Consider the following 17886-nt stretch of genomic DNA (forward strand, 5'->3'; position numbering starts at 1 on the left):
ATGTGATACACAATCACAGTATTAAGAGTCTAGTTTTAAAATGTGGATATATGTTGCAGAGATAAACTCTGATGCCCTCCCACTGTTCATTTAGGGTGTGACATTTAGGGTGGAGAATAACGATCTGGTAATTGCAAGAATCCTTCATGGAGGAATGATAGATCGACAAGGTCTTCTACATGTGGGTGATATTATTAAAGAGGTTAATGGTCATGAAGTTGGAAACAATCCAAAAGAGTTGCAAGAACTTCTGAAAAGTATTAGTGGAAGTGTCACTCTGAAGATTCTTCCTAGCTACAGAGATAATATTATTCCCCAACAGGTGAGTAGTACTATGTTTCACTTGAAGGGACTTCATTTGTTTCCTTTCCTTTACTCTAATGTTAATTAAATCAACTATTGCAGGGGATAAATTTGGTTATATGTTTTATTTTTTCTTTATATTTGTGTGTGTGTGTGTGTGTATTCCCATAACTATAGTAATCAGTTGTCTACAGTCAGTGGCTCACCAATGGCCACTTGATGGAATATAAAATCCTTATGTAGAGTGTATACTATGCAGAATTAATATGACTCTCTTGTTAGATTATAATCTAACATAATTGCACAAGGTTTTCTTTCACTTAGAGTACATACGTTGTCAGTGTATCAACAGAGCAGGAGATCACCTCTGAAGCTGCTCTTTACTGTCTACAAAAGGGCTTTATATTACTTTCCTGAAGGAGTTAAGTTTTTGTGAATTCCTCTTAAATGAGAAAAAGTATATCATTTACTTTGATACTTTTGTGTCCAACATATGCTTAAACTATATACAGTTTATAGTTAAAACAAAAAATGAGCTACATTCAGTCTTCTTTTATAAATTCTTAAGTTAGCATTTTGTTTTTGCTCAAGATTACAACTTTCTATATTTAAAAAGTTTATGAAAAATATTAAGTCTACACAGTACTAACATGTTGTGAAGCTACATTTGGCTGGCTGGGCTCTGATCCAGTTCTCAAATATGCAGAGTAGAAAAGAAAAACTCATTGCATAAGAAGTGAGCCCATCTTTACAGAAGAAGGATTTGCTGGATCAATTTGTTATGTCGAAAGGGATATTTTTCTTTGAAAAGCACAGAACAAACTATACTGATGAAATGTTTGGAAAGTATTAGTTTGGTCATCAAATGTAAGTTGTTGGTAGACATTCAAAGTGTTCTCAATTCTTCAGTAATGTGTATCTGACTAGTGTTTACATTTTGGTTTTGATTTTTCCCTAGTATTTTCTCTAAAAAGGCTCTTGGCAGTTTGCATTTTATAAAAAAATTAATAACGCAATATGCGGCATAAAGTATAGAACCACCCATATATGCTCTGCTGACCTGCAGAAAAACTGGAATAAGGCACACCACATAAATTTAAACTTTAAATGCATTCAAAAATAAGTCTCTTAAGGCTTACTATTCCATTGATAACTGAGGTGGTTGTAGTAGGAGGAGGAAGGAAGCCATATTAGCTGAGCATGTAAAGAGTACATTCCCTCATTCCATTGGTCAACTGCAGTCTTTCTGCACTTGGAACTAAGGAGCAGGTTTCTTTTCATGGTAGATAGCAGGGATTGCCACACAAGTTTCAGTCTTGCACCCTTCTTAATTAAAAATTAAGCATTGCTCTCACCTCCTATGATTATTCTTAGCTAATGTTTGGGAAATATTTTAAACACTTTAAAACATAGTTTATGCAGCCACTAAGTTTAATGCCCTCATTCATACATCACACAAGTCAAATGTGCATGAGTGAATGTGTGGGCACTCAGAGGGGAAATTGTAGCTGCTGTGCTGCTCCCCAGTTTCATTAATGTGCTTTGCTAAAACAAGTTCATGGTTTGGCTTAGTGTGTTTGAGCCCAGGCTTGTGCGTCAGCTCTTTCTAGACAAGCCACAATCTTTAACCACTGTTTACCCTATGGTGTACAGCTTGTGATTTGCTTGGAGTGAGCTAAAGCGCAAGTTTGGGTTCAGACAACAAGTTCAGCAAAACAATGGCTTAGCAAAACACAACAACAAAACAACCAGGGAGGACCAAGCTGGTTGTGTTCTGCTCTCTGGGAGCCCACACGCTCACTCATTTGGGCTAAGCCATGATTAGCCATGGTCGGGGCAAGTGTGATGTGAAAAGCAGACCAATGTCAGTAATTTGTGCCCATTTGGGCTAACTGCTTTTATACTTGCTAGAAACTTAATTGTCTTCTTAAAAATGTGCATTGTCTGGAGTTAAGCAGTAAGCATCATGTGAACTTGCTAAGCCCTTTCATTATTTGTTACAGGTATTTGTTAAGTGTCACTTCGATTATAATCCATATAACGACAACCTGATTCCATGCAAAGAAGCAGGGCTCAAGTTTTCTAAAGGAGAAATTCTTCAAATTGTGAATCGTGAAGACCCAAACTGGTGGCAGGTTAGAAGACAATAAGTTTAATTCAATCTTCTCTAGACTTGTCATTTCCTCAGCTTTATTCATTTATTTGTTGCATATTTTATCGTTGTGCAAAGTCTTCCTATTCAAATGCACATAGACAGACTGATCTGCCTATGATTCAGTGTCATAAGGGATTGCTTTCAAACTTCAATTGTAGGCAGCTATTTTTAATGTACATCCCCTCGTGGTCAGAATTAGTTCATTCCAAATGGTTGCAATGAATTTTTATATCAAGAAAAATAATGGAATGAGAGAGACAGGAATGTTTTAAATTGGTCCACTGCTGATTACTAGGGAGCCAGGTTACCTGAGGCTGCTTGATTCAATCGGAATATAGCATGAATGTTTTACAGAAAACCTAGTGAGGAACAATGTGTGAGGTGGTAGGTTTCTTATATAACTTTAGGCTAGCGAGGTTGGCAGATTTTGTGTATTTATTGAGCAAAAAAGGATGTGATAGAACTTTGATATTACCTTGGCTCTATGATTCAAAGCATCTTATTTCACTAGGCTCACGGCTGGCCATGCTCTAGAAGCTGTGGTTCATCCTAGCATTCTGTCCACTGCATTCTAGGTTTTTTTCTAGTTTTCTTTCCAGAGCTTGACTGGGAATCCTGCTGTGTAAGTGGAGATCAACCCAGATATTTCAAGAGAAATGGAGGTGGAAGAAACACTTCCTATGGAATTATTTGCCTTATTTCCATATAGCTTAGTACTATAAGCAGCTTTGCTCTGTTTTTGCTCCATTTTTCCTCACTCTCTCACCCCTTGCCAGAATATGAATTTCATGTGAATATTGTGATTTTATTCAAGTTGATTGGATTAGATTGGTTTGCATTTTCTTACATTATTTACGGGCTGTTGGCAACTTATGCAAGTTTTTGAATTTGAACTGGATTTAAGTTTATACACCAGTATTAGGAATAAGTATAAGGAGAAAGAACGACACCTGCTATCTTCAACACTTATGGTTGGGTTACAAAAGTCAAGCTTGTTTATCTTTCTAAGAACACATTCTACTGAAATTAGAGGAAATAGTTGTGGTTTGTGTTGCTTTCTGTTCCAAATAAATTGGTAGAAATCTTTATTAAATATGATTTTGTCAAGCATATAGAAGAACTATAAAGAAGAATCTGCATGGGTTCTGCAAAGGGAGTCATTCACTAAACTTTCATAGTTACAGATAGGTAGCCGTGTTGGTCTGCCATAGTCAAAACAAAAAAATTCCTTCCAGTAGCACCTTAAAGACCAACTAAGTTAGTTCTTGGTATGAGCTTTCGTGTGCAAGCACACTTCTTCAGATATAGTTCTTAGTGTCAAGCATGTGGATAGGGGTGATCACGTAGACAGTGCTGTACATGGATTTCCAAAAGGCCTTTGATTTAGTCTTCATCAGTGTCTCCTGAGTAAACTTTAGCACTCATGGAATAAGAGATTCATAACTGGTTAAACACAGAAAGCGAAGAGTAGAAATAAATTGAATGTTTACCATAGAGAGATAATAAGAAGGATTCTCCAGGGATCATTGTTGGAACTGATGCTTCTTAAGTTGCTGGTAAGTGATCTCAAGCTAGGGGTGGGCAGTGAAGTGAGAAATGACACAAAATTACTTAGCATTATATTTAAAAAAGCAGAATGAAGAGCTTTAAATGGAACTCTCCACACTAGATGAATGGGAAACACATGCCATTGGAAGTTACAGCATTCCAAAGAACATTGGGATTTTCTGGTTGGCATGTTTAGTGCTTCTGTCAATACCTTGGCCACTCTGTGGAGTTATTAGGCACTTGGCACAATTGTTCCTAAGCACCATTTTTCTACTAAGAATTACTTCAGTTCCTTAGTATTCAGGGGAGCTGACGACAGTGAAGCAATTATGAAGACTTGTGGAGGGGGTGGAAGACTTCCAGTGAATCTGATCACTGGTTGGAGCTCATTATAGATTAAACCCTAACCCATGGCTGGAATGTCAGTAAAGAAGCAGTTCTTTTTTCAACAATGTTTTATCTTCAGGGTGTTTTCCAATGGAACTTTTCTGTGTGGTTCAAGGTCTGCAATTTGTCCCATATGGTGATGATAAGGAATCCAGTGGGACTTGTATGCAAAGCACTCCAATGATAAGGGCACTTGTGTCTGCTGTCTATCAGATGCAACAATTTAAATCATGTCAGTCTATGAAGTGATTAGAACATTACTTGATCCTGTGGTCTTGATTCAGTTGGATTCAGTTTTTGAGGTTGAGGAATATGGACTAGCTGCTTGGACAAGTACAGCCCACTTTGTATCTTTTCAACCCTTGCCCATCTTGATTCATTACAAACAGCAAGGGATTCATCAGCTGTGTCCAGGAAGGTGTTAAACATCTGCTTGATAGTCAAAGTGGCCCACTTTTAAAAGTGACAGTGGCGTGACTACTTCTGAATAAGCCTACTCTGGGCCCAGAAGTTCTTAATTATTGCTTTGTTGCTGATACTCCTGTTCCGGGCTGAATATACAAGCACAAAGTTGCTATAGAACTCCAGGCACATGGATCAGGCAGAGTTTCTAGATCTTCTTCAGTCAGGGTTCAGGTCTGGCTTTTGAAGTATGGGCAGGCTATTGAGACTGCTTTGTCCTTCCTAGGCTGGGAGAAAAACAGAAGGAGAGCAAACCATTCTAGACCTCTCAGTGGCTTTTGATAACTTGACCACGGTTTCTTTCTGTATAGGCTTTATGATATAGGCATTAAGAGGGTTTTGCAGTGGTTCACAAAGGGGCTGTAGAAGGGGGCTCTGGCCGTTACTGTCTGATTCCTTGTGGGTAATGCTATCAGATCCTGCAGGCTTTTGTGTTGTCTCTCCTGCCATGCACACGAGGCAGAAAATCATACCTTCACATCAGGGTCTGAACTAGTGGTGGCTAACCGGGAAAGACATTTTTGTTATGGTGGATAGCTCCTAAAGAAGCTGTGGTGTGCAGCAGCTGTGAAAAAAGTGAATTCCATGCTACGAATGGTTAGGAAAGAGGTCCAAAATAAAACCTCCATCATTGTAGTGCCTTTATACAAATCTATGATGTGCTCTGTTGGTCCATCTGTACTTGGAATATTTTGTGCAGTTCTGGATGCTGCACCTCAGAAAAGGATACCCCACAGCTGGAAAAGGTGTAGAAAAAGCCAGTCGAAATGAACAGGGATTGGCTGTAACTTGCAAGAAAAGGCTACAACATCGGGGGCTTTTTAGTTTAGAAAAAGGGTGAGTAAGGGGAGGGGGGAGATGAACAAAGGAACATTATGTCTAAGGTGGAAAAAATGGTCAAAGGATTCTCTCCCTCTCCCGTGATACTTGTACTCTGAAGTAATTTAATGAAGCTGATTGAAAAGAGATAAAGGAGAGACAAGAAAAAAGGAAGGACTCCATACAGTGCTCAGTTAATTTGTGAAATTTGCTGCCACAAGTTCTGGAGATGACCTCTAGATAGATGGTCTCTAGCTTCTTAGAGAATAGACAAATTCATGGAGGATAAGTCTAGTATGGAGTACTAGGCATGATGCAATTTACAGGATCAGAGACAATATGCCACAGCAGCTGATTTTGACAGCAGAAGAAGGCTATGGCTTTCATTTCTTGCTTGTGGGCTTTCAAATGCATCTCCTGGGTCACAGCAAAAAGCAGGATGCTGTAATAGATGGATCTTTGATCTGTTTCTGCAAAGCTCTTCCTTGTGTTGGAATGACATTTTAGTTTGCAAAACAACAACAAATGAAGTTCTTGGGAGATTTCTGAAGAAATTGGAAGATTCATGTAGACCTCAGTCTAAATCTGGCTATAAAATGTTTGAGATTGTTTATGAACCACTTGAGTCAACATTTCATACTAGAAATAAGACTATGAAACAAATGCTTAAACATTTAACTGGTAATAAACCAGCAAAACTACACTCTGGGCATGTTCAATGAAGAGTAAGTTGTAGTTGGGTTTTTTGGGTGGAGTGTGGGGGAGAAAATTCAAATCACTGTTTCAGAAGACCCATCTATTCTGACACCCACATTGAACTAAATGTTCTAGTTATTACCTAGTAGCAGTATGTGGTATTGCTTTAAATCCAAACATGTTGATGTAGCTAAACTGCAGCATATTAAATAATATCTTTGTTACATTAGTAGTAGTAGTTGTTGTTGTTTTACTATGGGTTGGTGCCAAAACATGTTTAATTTGATTCCAGGCTAGCCATGTCAAAGAAGGAGGAAGTGCAGGACTTATTCCTAGCCAGTTCTTGGAAGAAAAGAGGAAAGCATTTGTTCGACGGGATTGGGACAATTCAGGTAAGGAGCACAGCAGTGTAGTTCTTTGCATCACTTCTGAATCTGCAAGATCAAGAAGGTATGAATAATGGAAGTGCATCAGTGATTTTGACAATTACAAATTATTTGACCCGAGATAAAATAAAAAGCAAGAATTAAAATACTCACTCCCTTGCAAATTTGAGGCCTTTCTGCCACCTGCTGGTACACAGGCAATATTAAGTAGAAAGCAAACTGACTTTATAAACACAGGTATTTGCATAAACCCAGTTTACTCAAGGGTAGCATAGCTTTTGCTTGTAAAAGATCATTCCAATCTTTCCTAGCATTGATGAAGGTTTATTCTGAGTTGCCATGGAGTATATTTTTACTTTTCCCCATTTATTTTCAGGTCCTTTTTGTGGAACAATAAGTAGTAAAAAGAAGAAAAAGATGATGTATCTCACAACTAGAAATGCAGGTATATGAACTTTTAGCATTAAATACTGCATCACAACAGAACAAACCCAGCAGGAACATTTTGAATTGTGCTTGACTTGTATTTTGTTTTTTAATTTATAATTTTCAACACAAGGAGAATATTAATTTGAAAAAAGCGCTTTTATCTTCATTTTCTCCTGTTATGATACTTCTATATTGAGCACCTGTTCTTATCCATACCAGTCCAGAAAATGGCTCCTGGTGAAATTTAGCTTTTCTCTATTTCCATTTGTATATTCTTGCAATCTAACGTAATGTTTTCCAAATCATATTTAGAATATTTTATATTCTTGAAATTTACAATATTTATATGTTGCTTTTTATGATAGCTGTCTTCCCAGTGGCTTCTATGTAGTATTAAAATACAGGACATAACAAAGTAAATGCAGAACCCATAGTAAAAACAATAAACTCCAAAGTGTTTCCCCCATATTGTTTAGTGTTGTGGTGTGCAAGCAGCTCCATGTATATGCAATAAATGTAGGGAGTGGGAGTATACCCACTGGCTCTGCTCTGTGTCTGTATTCAGCACTAGTGAGCAAGGAGTCCCATGTGCATAGGTTCCTCCATTCTATTGGGAACCATGGGGTCATTATTATTCCCAATTTGTGTGAAGGAGTGAACCCCTTTCACAATGCATGGATGTTATGATTCAGTATGTGTATGTAGAGAACATCCGTATACCGCCAAAAGCCCAGCAAGGATGTTAGCATCCTTGGGAATGTTCTGTCCTGGAGGAAATTGTCTGTATCCTAAGGTATAGTAAGAGTGCTGAACAGTGTTGAAACTGTATCATGTTCCACTGTCTTGTTTTTATTATGTTAAATGTGTCCAGAATTTGACCGCCATGAAATTCAGATATATGAGGAAGTAGCCAAAATGCCTCCGTTTCAAAGAAAGACATTGGTGTTAATAGGAGCCCAGGGAGTGGGCAGAAGAAGTTTGAAAAACAGGTTTATTGTACTAAATCCCACAAAGTTTGGAACCACAGTGCCATGTAAGTTGTATGTACCCTTGATTCTGATCTTTCCCTTCTTTCTCTCTGATGATGTTAGATTCAGGCTGGTATTTTATATTGTGATGCAAGAAGAAAGCTAGAGTAACTGCAGATTAAAACACTAGAAATAAACTTGGCTCATATTTTGTAAGTAAACATTTTTACAGTGCTTTTGGGGTGGTGGTGTAGCTTTGTCTGACTAGCAGTAATTGAGTGCCAGCAAACTGCATACCAAAACACACTCGCTTGGGGAGAATAAGCTGCATGGAGCTTGGATTTATTTCTGATTCAACATTGGGCTGTATGTTATGTAAGAATGTCTGCAGTTCCGGTTTAAAAATACCTTGACAATTTTGTTTATAATTTTAAGAGTGACATTTGATGTTCCTGTTCAGGAACTTCTCAGGTTTTTGGTGCCAACATTTGAGAATACAAATTGGTAAAAAATGGGACCCCACCCTTGGATTGAAATGCCATTCTGCTCATGTAGGACCCGTTTTGGATCTGAGCCCTGTAAGATCCAATTGCATGAATACACAAGTGGCAATGTCAGTCTAACTTTTGATGTGTTGTGCATTTGTCAAACTTATCTAGTTACATCACGAAAGCCAAGGGATGATGAAAAAGATGGTCAAGCCTACAGGTTTGTGTCCCGAGTTGAAATGGAGGCAGATGTTAAAGCTGGAAGATACTTGGAACATGGAGAATATGAAGGAAACCTTTATGGCACCAAAATAGATTCTATCCTTGAAGTGGTTCAGACTGGAAGGACATGCATCTTGGATGTAAATCCGCAGGTATGCTGGAGTAATACTATATTCAAATAGAAGCATCGAAAGGAAAGATTGTATAGCTGACCATATGAAGGCAGTGACTATAATCCCATATAGTGACTATAATCCCATTAACTAAGCAGTGAAGAGAACATGATTTGCAGGTGCCAAAGCATAGCAGAACCCTTCTCATTAAAAGTGCAGCTAAAGATACTTTACTCCAGGACTGCAGCCTTTGGTCATCATTAGAGAAGCAAGTAACACTCAGTTATGACGTTACATAATTTCTTCTCACTATTTGCTAATTTATTTGAATCGTCCAGGGCTGAATTTTAATATTTTAAATGGGGAAGGTGGAGATTATATATTTTGCACGCTGCCATCCTCTTAAAGTTTCCTGCTTTTAGTGTATGAAGTTGTTTGCAATAATGCTTCTTTCTAATTAATCTCAGCATGTTGTGTGATCTAGCTGATGCTCTCTTTCTCTAGGCACTTAAAATATTACGGACTTCAGAGTTTATGCCCTACGTAGTGTTCATTGCTGCTCCAGAACTTGAGACATTGCGTGCCATGCACAAAGCCGTGGTAGATGCGGGGATTACAACCAAACTTCTTACAGTAAGGCAAATCTAACTTTTAAAAATGTATATATGAACAAACTTCATTGCATCAACACTAGCATTTCTGTGCCTTGTGTACTTGGTGGCCACCTTCAATCTCTAAGTTTCTTACCTTTCCTGGGTTTTTACACCATGAACTCTTCCATACATTGCTGCAGGTGGTACTTTTCCTTCACCTTGATAACTGCTGCCTTACAGAAGGTCTAGGTAGGCAGATGGCTTTCCTAAGTGATGTTCATAATAGTTTGTTTTTTTAACCTCCCAATGCATGAGGATTGGGGTGTGTGGATATGATGCAGCAAGTAAAGTTAATGTGGCATTTCCAAGAAATGTGGCTGTTTAACTGAAAGATGGCTATACACCTTGTTTCTGTGAAAGGTTGTGATCTTAAAGATGCATTATATTATCTACTTATCATAGCATGGCACCTGGTTTTTTCCCTGCCATCCTTCAGTAAAATTACTTGGGGTAGAATGCATTAAAACAATGAAAGCAGAAAGTATATAGAAGCTGCATAATGAAACATCAGGAGGAACAATGAAAGCAACCAATAAATTCACCAGTGTGAGTAAAACCATAAACAGGATGACTTGCTTTACATGTTAAAAACAGCTAGGCAAATTAAAAGGCATTTCCTTGGTGATGAAATTACATAAAAAGAACTTAAAGAGTAAAGTCTCCCTGGGAAGCGTATTTCTCAGGTGAGGCATCTCCCAAGTCACCACTCATATATAACTTCAGATAGAGGAGGGCCTTAGATGATGATCCCAGAATTTGAGCAGATTTGTGTGGTAGAATGCTGTCCTTCAGGTACTCAGGTCCAAGGCTTTTTAGAGCTTTATATATAATCACTAGCTCTTTGAAATGTCTTTGGCAACAAACTGGCATCATTTGTAGGGTTAGGGTTAGGGTTAGTGGTGAGATATGTTGGTATGGATGCAGCTGCTTCACTGTGTTACTAAAATTTTCTAGGGCTTTTTCAAATTCACGTACATTGTATTGCTGTAATCTGATCTGGAGACAATAGTGCTACTTGGAAAAAAATATTTTCAGAGTTGGCTGATGCAGAGCTATTGTCAATTTACTAATGTGCAAATATTATTCTAGAGTGTTTATATGTAATTATGGGCATCAAGGATTTTAGACCTTATATAACAAATAGAGTATTTTCATGCATTGAATAAAACTTGTACTATTTAGGATATCATTGCATTTCTAAGCCTGTCTCTACCACGTTTTGCTAGGAAGCAGTTCCCACTGAGATCCTCAAGAATGTCTTCTGAATAAATTAGGTTTAAAATCTGGCTGCCAGTTTTAAAACCTTAACTGAAGTAAAACAAAAGCAGAATTTATAGTTTGCTTTTCAGATCATGTTTTTATTTGTTTCAATCTTCAAACAGGACACTGATTTGAAGAAAACAGTTGATGAGAGTGCACGGATTCAGAGAGCTTACAGCCACTATTTTGATCTGATCATTGTGAATGACAATCTAGACAAAGCCTTTGAAAAGTTGCAAACCGCTACAGAGAAGCTGAGGACGGAACCACAGTGGGTTCCAATTAGCTGGGTATACTGACAGTTCTTTTTGAAGACTGGTGTAAGCACCAAACTAGGGTTTCTGCACATCACAAACATTATACCGATAACACATTGTACAGAGGTGCCAGTCACTAACAGCACCTGATGCATTTGTATTCTGTGTATATTTAGATAATGGTATGCTATTCCAAGTTTTTATACAATATATTGAAGGGAAAGTGTACTTAATATGTAATTTATTTTAATTTTTCTAACTTTTTACAAATCTTTCTATTCATACCACATGAAGGAAATGCGTTGAAGCATTTTTATAAATGTTTTGATTTACTACTTTGCCTTTTACTCATCTAAGGAACATTCACTTCTACATCTGGTCTTACATTTTCACTGTGATAAGGAGAAAAATACTTGAAAAAATGTTGTTGTTTTTTTGTAAAACTCTGTTTAAATCAAGTGTTTTATCTGGCTGGTTTTTTTCTTATTTAGAAGAAGACACTAATCCTTATCCTAATAAACATGTATCTCTCCTTGACGTGATCAGAATTTTCAATACTTAAGCAACCAGCACTGAGCCATGTTACTGACACCTTTTTGCTTAATGTTTATAGACATGTTTTGCAGTTGTCTTGTCTTAGGCAGATGTACTGTAGACTTCCCTGTATATCTTTTTACTGAAAGTAAAAGCAATACCTTGAACTTTCCCTAGGAGGCTGCTCTGATGGGCCAACATTTCTACCCATTAGAAACAAGTATTACTGTCTGAGTTATGTAATGTAATTCATTGTGTTTGGGATCATGGTGAAATAGCCTAAGAGAGCCTTACAACACAGAACCTTGCAGTGAGGCTCAGCATGTAGGATGTTTGTTCTCACTTGTGAAAAACCATTGCTTTAAAATAACAGAACCTGCTCCTTTACAATGACTTTGCTCTGTATTTCTATATTGTTCTGTGACGCGCTTTTATTTTACGCCAGAATATTATGAGTGATTATGTGTGTTATGAAATATGATGTGATGGGACTTCTGAGCTACATGTTACCTTGTGTTATTCACCAAATAGCTTGTGAACCTAAAATTATTGTCAGTTCCTAAAAATCAATGTTATTTATAAGTGGGTTTATTTATGTTTTACAATCATGTTTCTTTTTCTTCCAGTGTTCATAGTAACTCCTCTCTTTCGGCAAAATTAATTCATCTACTAACTTAGGTTCATATTCACTTAAATACTTTTGCTGATGTATATTCTGTTTAATGAATATAAATGCAGATTGTCACTTAGACAGACTAGTCTAGTGACCATAGTTTATATTATGCTTGCTGTTGTAAATACGCCCATTCATCACTAACATGCTAGGTGCCTGAATTGGTTGTCATCTGCCATTTCATTTATTTTTTCCATGTGAAGGCAGGCACTTAGCTTCAGATTTTATTTTCAACACCAAAGTTCCATACATAGGATGCCAACAAAGGAGAAGCTTGGAAAAGGCTGAGACAGTGCAAACAAGTTCTTAAAATGTTTTATAATTTTTTTTTGATTGTGCACAAGAAAACAGGGTTTGGATAGTTTTTACCTTATACAGAGACACGATGAGACACCAAAAAGGTATTATTATATATTTAAAACCTTTAAGGTATTTTTTTAAATACTTCAGTATATTTTGTAAATGTTATGCAGATTATTGCATACCTTTGTCTTAATTGCTGTTGCTACTTAAAATTTTAGCTTTTAACAATATAACATATTTTTTAAGAACTTCTATTATGTTAAATCTCTAGGCTACGTATTTGAAAAATGTATTCAGCTGAGACTGTGGAAAGATTATATTCCTGTGTGGTACCCAGAATGACACTTTAAAAGAGTATGTCTGCAGTTTTGATGCTGTTGTAGGATTAAAGGATGAGGCACAATGTGATGATTACTTTTGGTGGACAAAGCTGTGTTTAAATGGAAACTTGCAAGAGGTCAGTGAATCCTAACCTCAGATGTTAGCTTCTGCTCCTTTGTTTTCCAGTGCTTCAGTAGGTTTGGTGCATCATCTTTGGACCAACTTGAGCAAAGGAAGCCTGGGCTTTGGGGCTCTTCTTGCTCAGATTCCAAACATGAACTATTTTTGAGAGAGAGAATCCTAAGACTGAATCGCCACATAATCTGCTCCCTATCCTCTTAGCGTTCTGTTCTGCTTTTAGCACAGTGGATGGGTATGGCTCACTTGGGTTGGAAAGCAGGAAGAGCTACTAGCAAATAGGTCAGAGTTTCATGAAAAATTAACAGGAATTAGATGTTGGTTATAAGTCCCACAAACTCTGAAAATGGATAGTGCTGCCCAGGGGCAGTAGACGAAAAGAAAAGTGATAGGAAACACTAATGTTTGTCTTAACGGCTGCCTCTAAAGTCAGGCACATTGAGAGAGAGAGCTAGCGAGCTCTCTGGCCATGCAATTTTTATACTGCTACTGTGAAGATTTTGGAAGAACTGGTTAAACTGTGTCATTAGGAGCAGTAGCCAAGCCATGGGTTGATCCTTTGAGTCCAACCATGGTCTGGTGTGTGTTTGAAACAACATGTGTCATTGCCATTCTCCAGCAGGAAACAGATCTAGGAACAACTGTGTTTAACATGAAATCATGCCTTTTCACAAGATGGCAGAATAAACTGACTTTTTGAACTGTGATGCCAAAGGAGGGTTGAGCTAGCTCCTCCCTAATTAATATTCAAAAAGTGATTTTACTTTCCACACCACAGTGCCACTAAATCAACTTTTGCTGTACTTGTACTTGAAAATGCTGAGCTTGCAGCATTTTCAACTGTTGAGCCCGTGTATTGTTATCATACGTTTGGAGGGGAGAGGCAGATAACAGCAGCCAAAATTCCAGTCCTTCTGCTGAGGACAGTGCCATGGCGATGTGCTCAGTATTGTACTGTTGTTGTATCAAGACTTTTTAAAGAGAGGGGCCACAGCTCATCGGCTGAGAATCTGCTTTGCATGTAAATGTACCACGTTCAGTCCCTGGCACCTCCAGGTAGTCCTGGAAAGAATTTTGTCTGAACTCTCAGAGAACTGTTGCCAGTGTAGCTATAGTCCAAGGCAGATGACCATTTGCCTCTGCAGTTTCCAGTGCATAATGACCCCAAACGATACTGGAAAGAGCACTTGCTACATTATGTGCTTTTAGGGGCTCAAGCTGGGTTTTTAAAAAATTGCTTCCCTCCCTTCTAAAGTGAGAAGAATGCAGGCAACTTCACATGTATTTTCCATTACCTGAGAGTAAGCACCAGTGAACTCAACTGATACATACATACATGGTTGTGCTCTACAGTGGTACCTCGGGTTACATACACTTCAGGTTACATATGCTTCAGGTTACATGCGCATCAGGTTACACACTCCGCTAACCCAGAAATAGTGCTTCAGGTTAAGAACTTTGCTTCAGGATAAGAACAGAAATTGGGCTCCGGCGGCGCGGTGGCAGCAGGAGGCCCCATTAGTTAAAGTGGTGCTTCAGGTTAAGAACAGTTTCAGGTTATGAACGGACCTCCAGAACGAATGAAGTACTTAACCCGAGGTACCACTGTACACTCTAATTACCGAATGAAGCCACTTGTCACTTCTGCCAAAACACAATTGTTTGCTGTCAATGAGGCTTTTTGTCTCATTTACTGAACTGCACGTGATTAGCTGTGTGCCACCTATACAATAAAAATAGCATTGGTTTATCCCACTGCCTCTATTGGACATAGTCTAAAGTCACACTGATCAGCAGGAATTAGAAAGATGGGTGGAGATGTCCTACAGTAGTAGGTAAGTCTGATAGAAAACAAATGGAACACCTTTAAAAGTGCATTGGTCATTTTACTACCCACCTTCAAAGAAATATGTGCTCAGTGTCTCTTGAGATAGCTTTTTATTGAGGGATAAAAATCTTCTAAAAGTGAACTGTAGATCTTAAGCCAACTTATATGGCTGTGTTTTTTTTAAGGAAATATTTTATTTTGAATTCCTTGGGTACTATGCAGTTCATTGAGCGATAAAGAGTTTAATACTTGTACATAAGCTTAGAATGAGAATACTGGAATTTTGCTTGCAGTTTTTTCACTTGAAAAATTCACACCAAAATGTTGAGGATTGCAGACAATATGGATGAGGCTGATTCAGGGCTACTCAAAGTTAAGTTTAGCTTATATACGGCTTATTTGTATGTATCCGGTTACTTGATCTTTTGAACAACAGAGCTGCTATAGTGTTAAAATATTCTCATCAAGTAATTTGTAAATATATTGCCTGGGCCGTTTTCATATTATACTGTAACAAAAGGAGTAGAAGGTATCTAGTGATGGACTATAAGTCTGCAATGTAGAACTACAAGGGTGGAAGTAGAGCCAGGGCAGGGCAAAAGGCATGGGAAATTGAGACTAGGGGTTTTTGGTGAGCAAGTGTTTCCTTTCTGCTTCACATCATGCAGTGATGCCTTAGAGATACATGTATCTCTCTGTCATCCATGCAGAACCTGGAAACTTACTGGGTGTGTATGCCAAAAACACAAATCCCTTTGCTTAAGTGTGAGGCCCTGTTTGTCTTGTGCTAACAACTTTGCTACAGTTGTAATGAACTCTCTTTTTAGAAAATCTATGAATAAACTGAAGCCATTTAACCTTGGAGAAAACTACAGGAAGGTTGCTAAATCTTGCTTTAGGGGTCACAGATTTCCAAGCATGAGTTTTTCCTGGGAACTTTTTTTTTAAGAAAAGAAAACCCAGCAACTTAAGGCTTCATAAAATAAAATAAAAATCAAGTCTGAGTGAAATGTATGGACTAGAAATCTCAAAAGGAAGATGCGGTGGTATATCCAGGGTTTCAGTGCTTTGTTTTTATACTGTCTACAGATGCAGAAGAAGCTATATGTCGGTTTGGGTACTGTATTTTATATAGGCTGTAGAATCTTTGGGAGGGTAGTGGCAGCTGCTTTCAAGAACTCCAGTGGAGTCTTGTGAGCAAGGGAGAAAGATGATCAAATGGCACAGATGTGCACAGAGTTGGGTATCAACTAGGAAGTCCATATTGGTTTTCACCCTGGGAATGATGATACTAGACGGAAGCAAAATTTGTTGATGTAATTAAATAGTATGAAACTTGCTGATTTGAGATCTTGAGTATTTTTTTATAACCTCGGAGCAAGGTACAGCATTCCATAAGCCGTAAGAAAGTTGTGTGGTCTAGCTGGGAGAAGTTAATCACAGTTTTGGTATCATTGAACCAAATTTTTAAATATTTTCCCAAATTTAAATCAGAAGTTTTTGTCTTGGCTGTAAACTACTTTGGCTAACATTTTAAATTACAGTTCAGTGTTATGACTATAGCTGCTAATGAGGAACTTTGTCATTATAAAAACTAAGTAAACAACAGCTATGAAGAGGATAAAACAGTTGGCCACAATCTAGTTATACCGGCAAGTGCTTTTTTTGTATTTAAAAGATCTATAAAAAAGTATTGAAGGGCTTTGCCTTCTATGGGTTTATTCTGTAGAATGCTATAGTGCAGCTTCTGTAGTAGACAAACAAATAGTTTATTGCAGCTAGGAGAGTAATCTCCCCTTAATTTTCCCTACTGAATAGGCACAGGTTGGATCTGTTGTTTTGGCAGCACTGTGGCAGAAAACTTTGATCAGTCTTCCATGAATTAATTTTAACCTGCTTCTTTCAGTTTAAAGACAGGAGAAATGTGTCATTGAGGCTGTCCTAAAATAGCCATTCTTACATGCTACTAGAAAATTGGTAAGCTTTATCAAATGGGCAGTGCACTGATCAGGAAAAACAAACCTTTGTACAGGCATCAGTATTCAAACTAACGTAGCATATCAACTGCCACTAACATGCATTTTTTATATTCAAGTTCTACACAACTGTACATTGTTATTATTATTTGTATTTTATAAGGATAGATTCCAAAACTTTGAATTATGTCAAGGTTATACAATTCATAATTTAGATTGCTGGTACTTTTTAGGTTTTTGTGAAGCATCTATCACTTATTATTTGGTTTCTGTATGTGCACTGAAGTTGATATGTATTATTTGTGCAATCTGATTAAACCTTGGACTTTAGTCCTCTCCAGGCCTTATTGCCCTAAGAGACAGCATTGGTAGAGGAAGGCTGTGTGTAGTTTAAGTAAACTTCTGTGGTGAGGAGACTTGAACCTACCTGGAGGCTTCCTATACAACTGAGAACCAGGAAAGTCAATGTTTGCAGTATCATGGGGAGCTTCCATGGAACGAACAAGGCTCCTCGCTGCAGAAGTTTATTTCAATTGTGCAAAGGGCTGGAAGGATTTGCATGGCCTCGAGAGACAGAGCTAAGTGCACAGCCTTGCGGCTTTATTCTGTTCATGTTGCCTCACTGGGCAGTTACACCCGAAGAGGACTTTCGTTGATAAGAATTGTAAGATGTCCCTTGATAGCCTAATCCCAGAAAAATATTGTCTGGTGCATTGATCAATTTAGATTATTCTGATGGACCACGGGGAAATTGATTAACTGCTAAAGTAGTTCCATAGAACAAGGCTAAGTGCTACTCAGCTAAACTACAGTAACTTTTTTTAAAAACCCTCAATGTTTTCACGCTAAAGGCATATGTTGTTCTGTATAATTGTTGAAATGTACAAAGCTGTGAAATCCTGTTAACTCCTAATAAAGTATTTTTGTATATATGAAATAAATTTAATATTGGAAAAAGGGTTGCCTC

At 37.8% G+C, this 17886-nt stretch overlaps 1 protein-coding gene across 30 annotated transcripts in view; it reads left to right on the forward strand.

Annotated features, from left to right (window-relative positions):
- Positions 1-17876, forward strand: part of PALS2 (protein associated with LIN7 2, MAGUK p55 family member) — a 41166-nt gene extending 23290 nt beyond the window's left edge. For 15 of the 30 annotated variants that reach the window (XM_083468287.1, XM_083468286.1, XM_083468292.1 and 12 more), the window contains 8 exons: positions 95-322; positions 2307-2438; positions 6663-6762; positions 7133-7201; positions 8057-8218; positions 8813-9015; positions 9481-9609; positions 11012-17876. In XM_083468287.1, coding sequence (XP_083324413.1) covers positions 95-322; positions 2307-2438; positions 6663-6762; positions 7133-7201; positions 8057-8218; positions 8813-9015; positions 9481-9609; positions 11012-11188 — 1200 coding nt within the window. In that variant the 3' untranslated portion in view covers positions 11189-17876. The remainder of the gene's footprint in view (positions 1-94; positions 323-2306; positions 2439-6662; positions 6763-7132; positions 7202-8056; positions 8219-8812; positions 9016-9480; positions 9610-11011) is intronic. The other 15 variants (XR_014517682.1, XR_014517684.1, XR_014517685.1 and 12 more) reach the window with 2 other exon arrangements.
- The last annotated feature ends 10 nt before the right edge of the window (positions 17877-17886 follow it).

The sequence above is a fragment of the Podarcis liolepis genome (assembly GCF_965112155.1).
Source record: "Podarcis liolepis genome assembly, chromosome: 12".
Taxonomy (NCBI): Eukaryota; Metazoa; Chordata; class Lepidosauria; order Squamata; family Lacertidae; genus Podarcis; species Podarcis liolepis.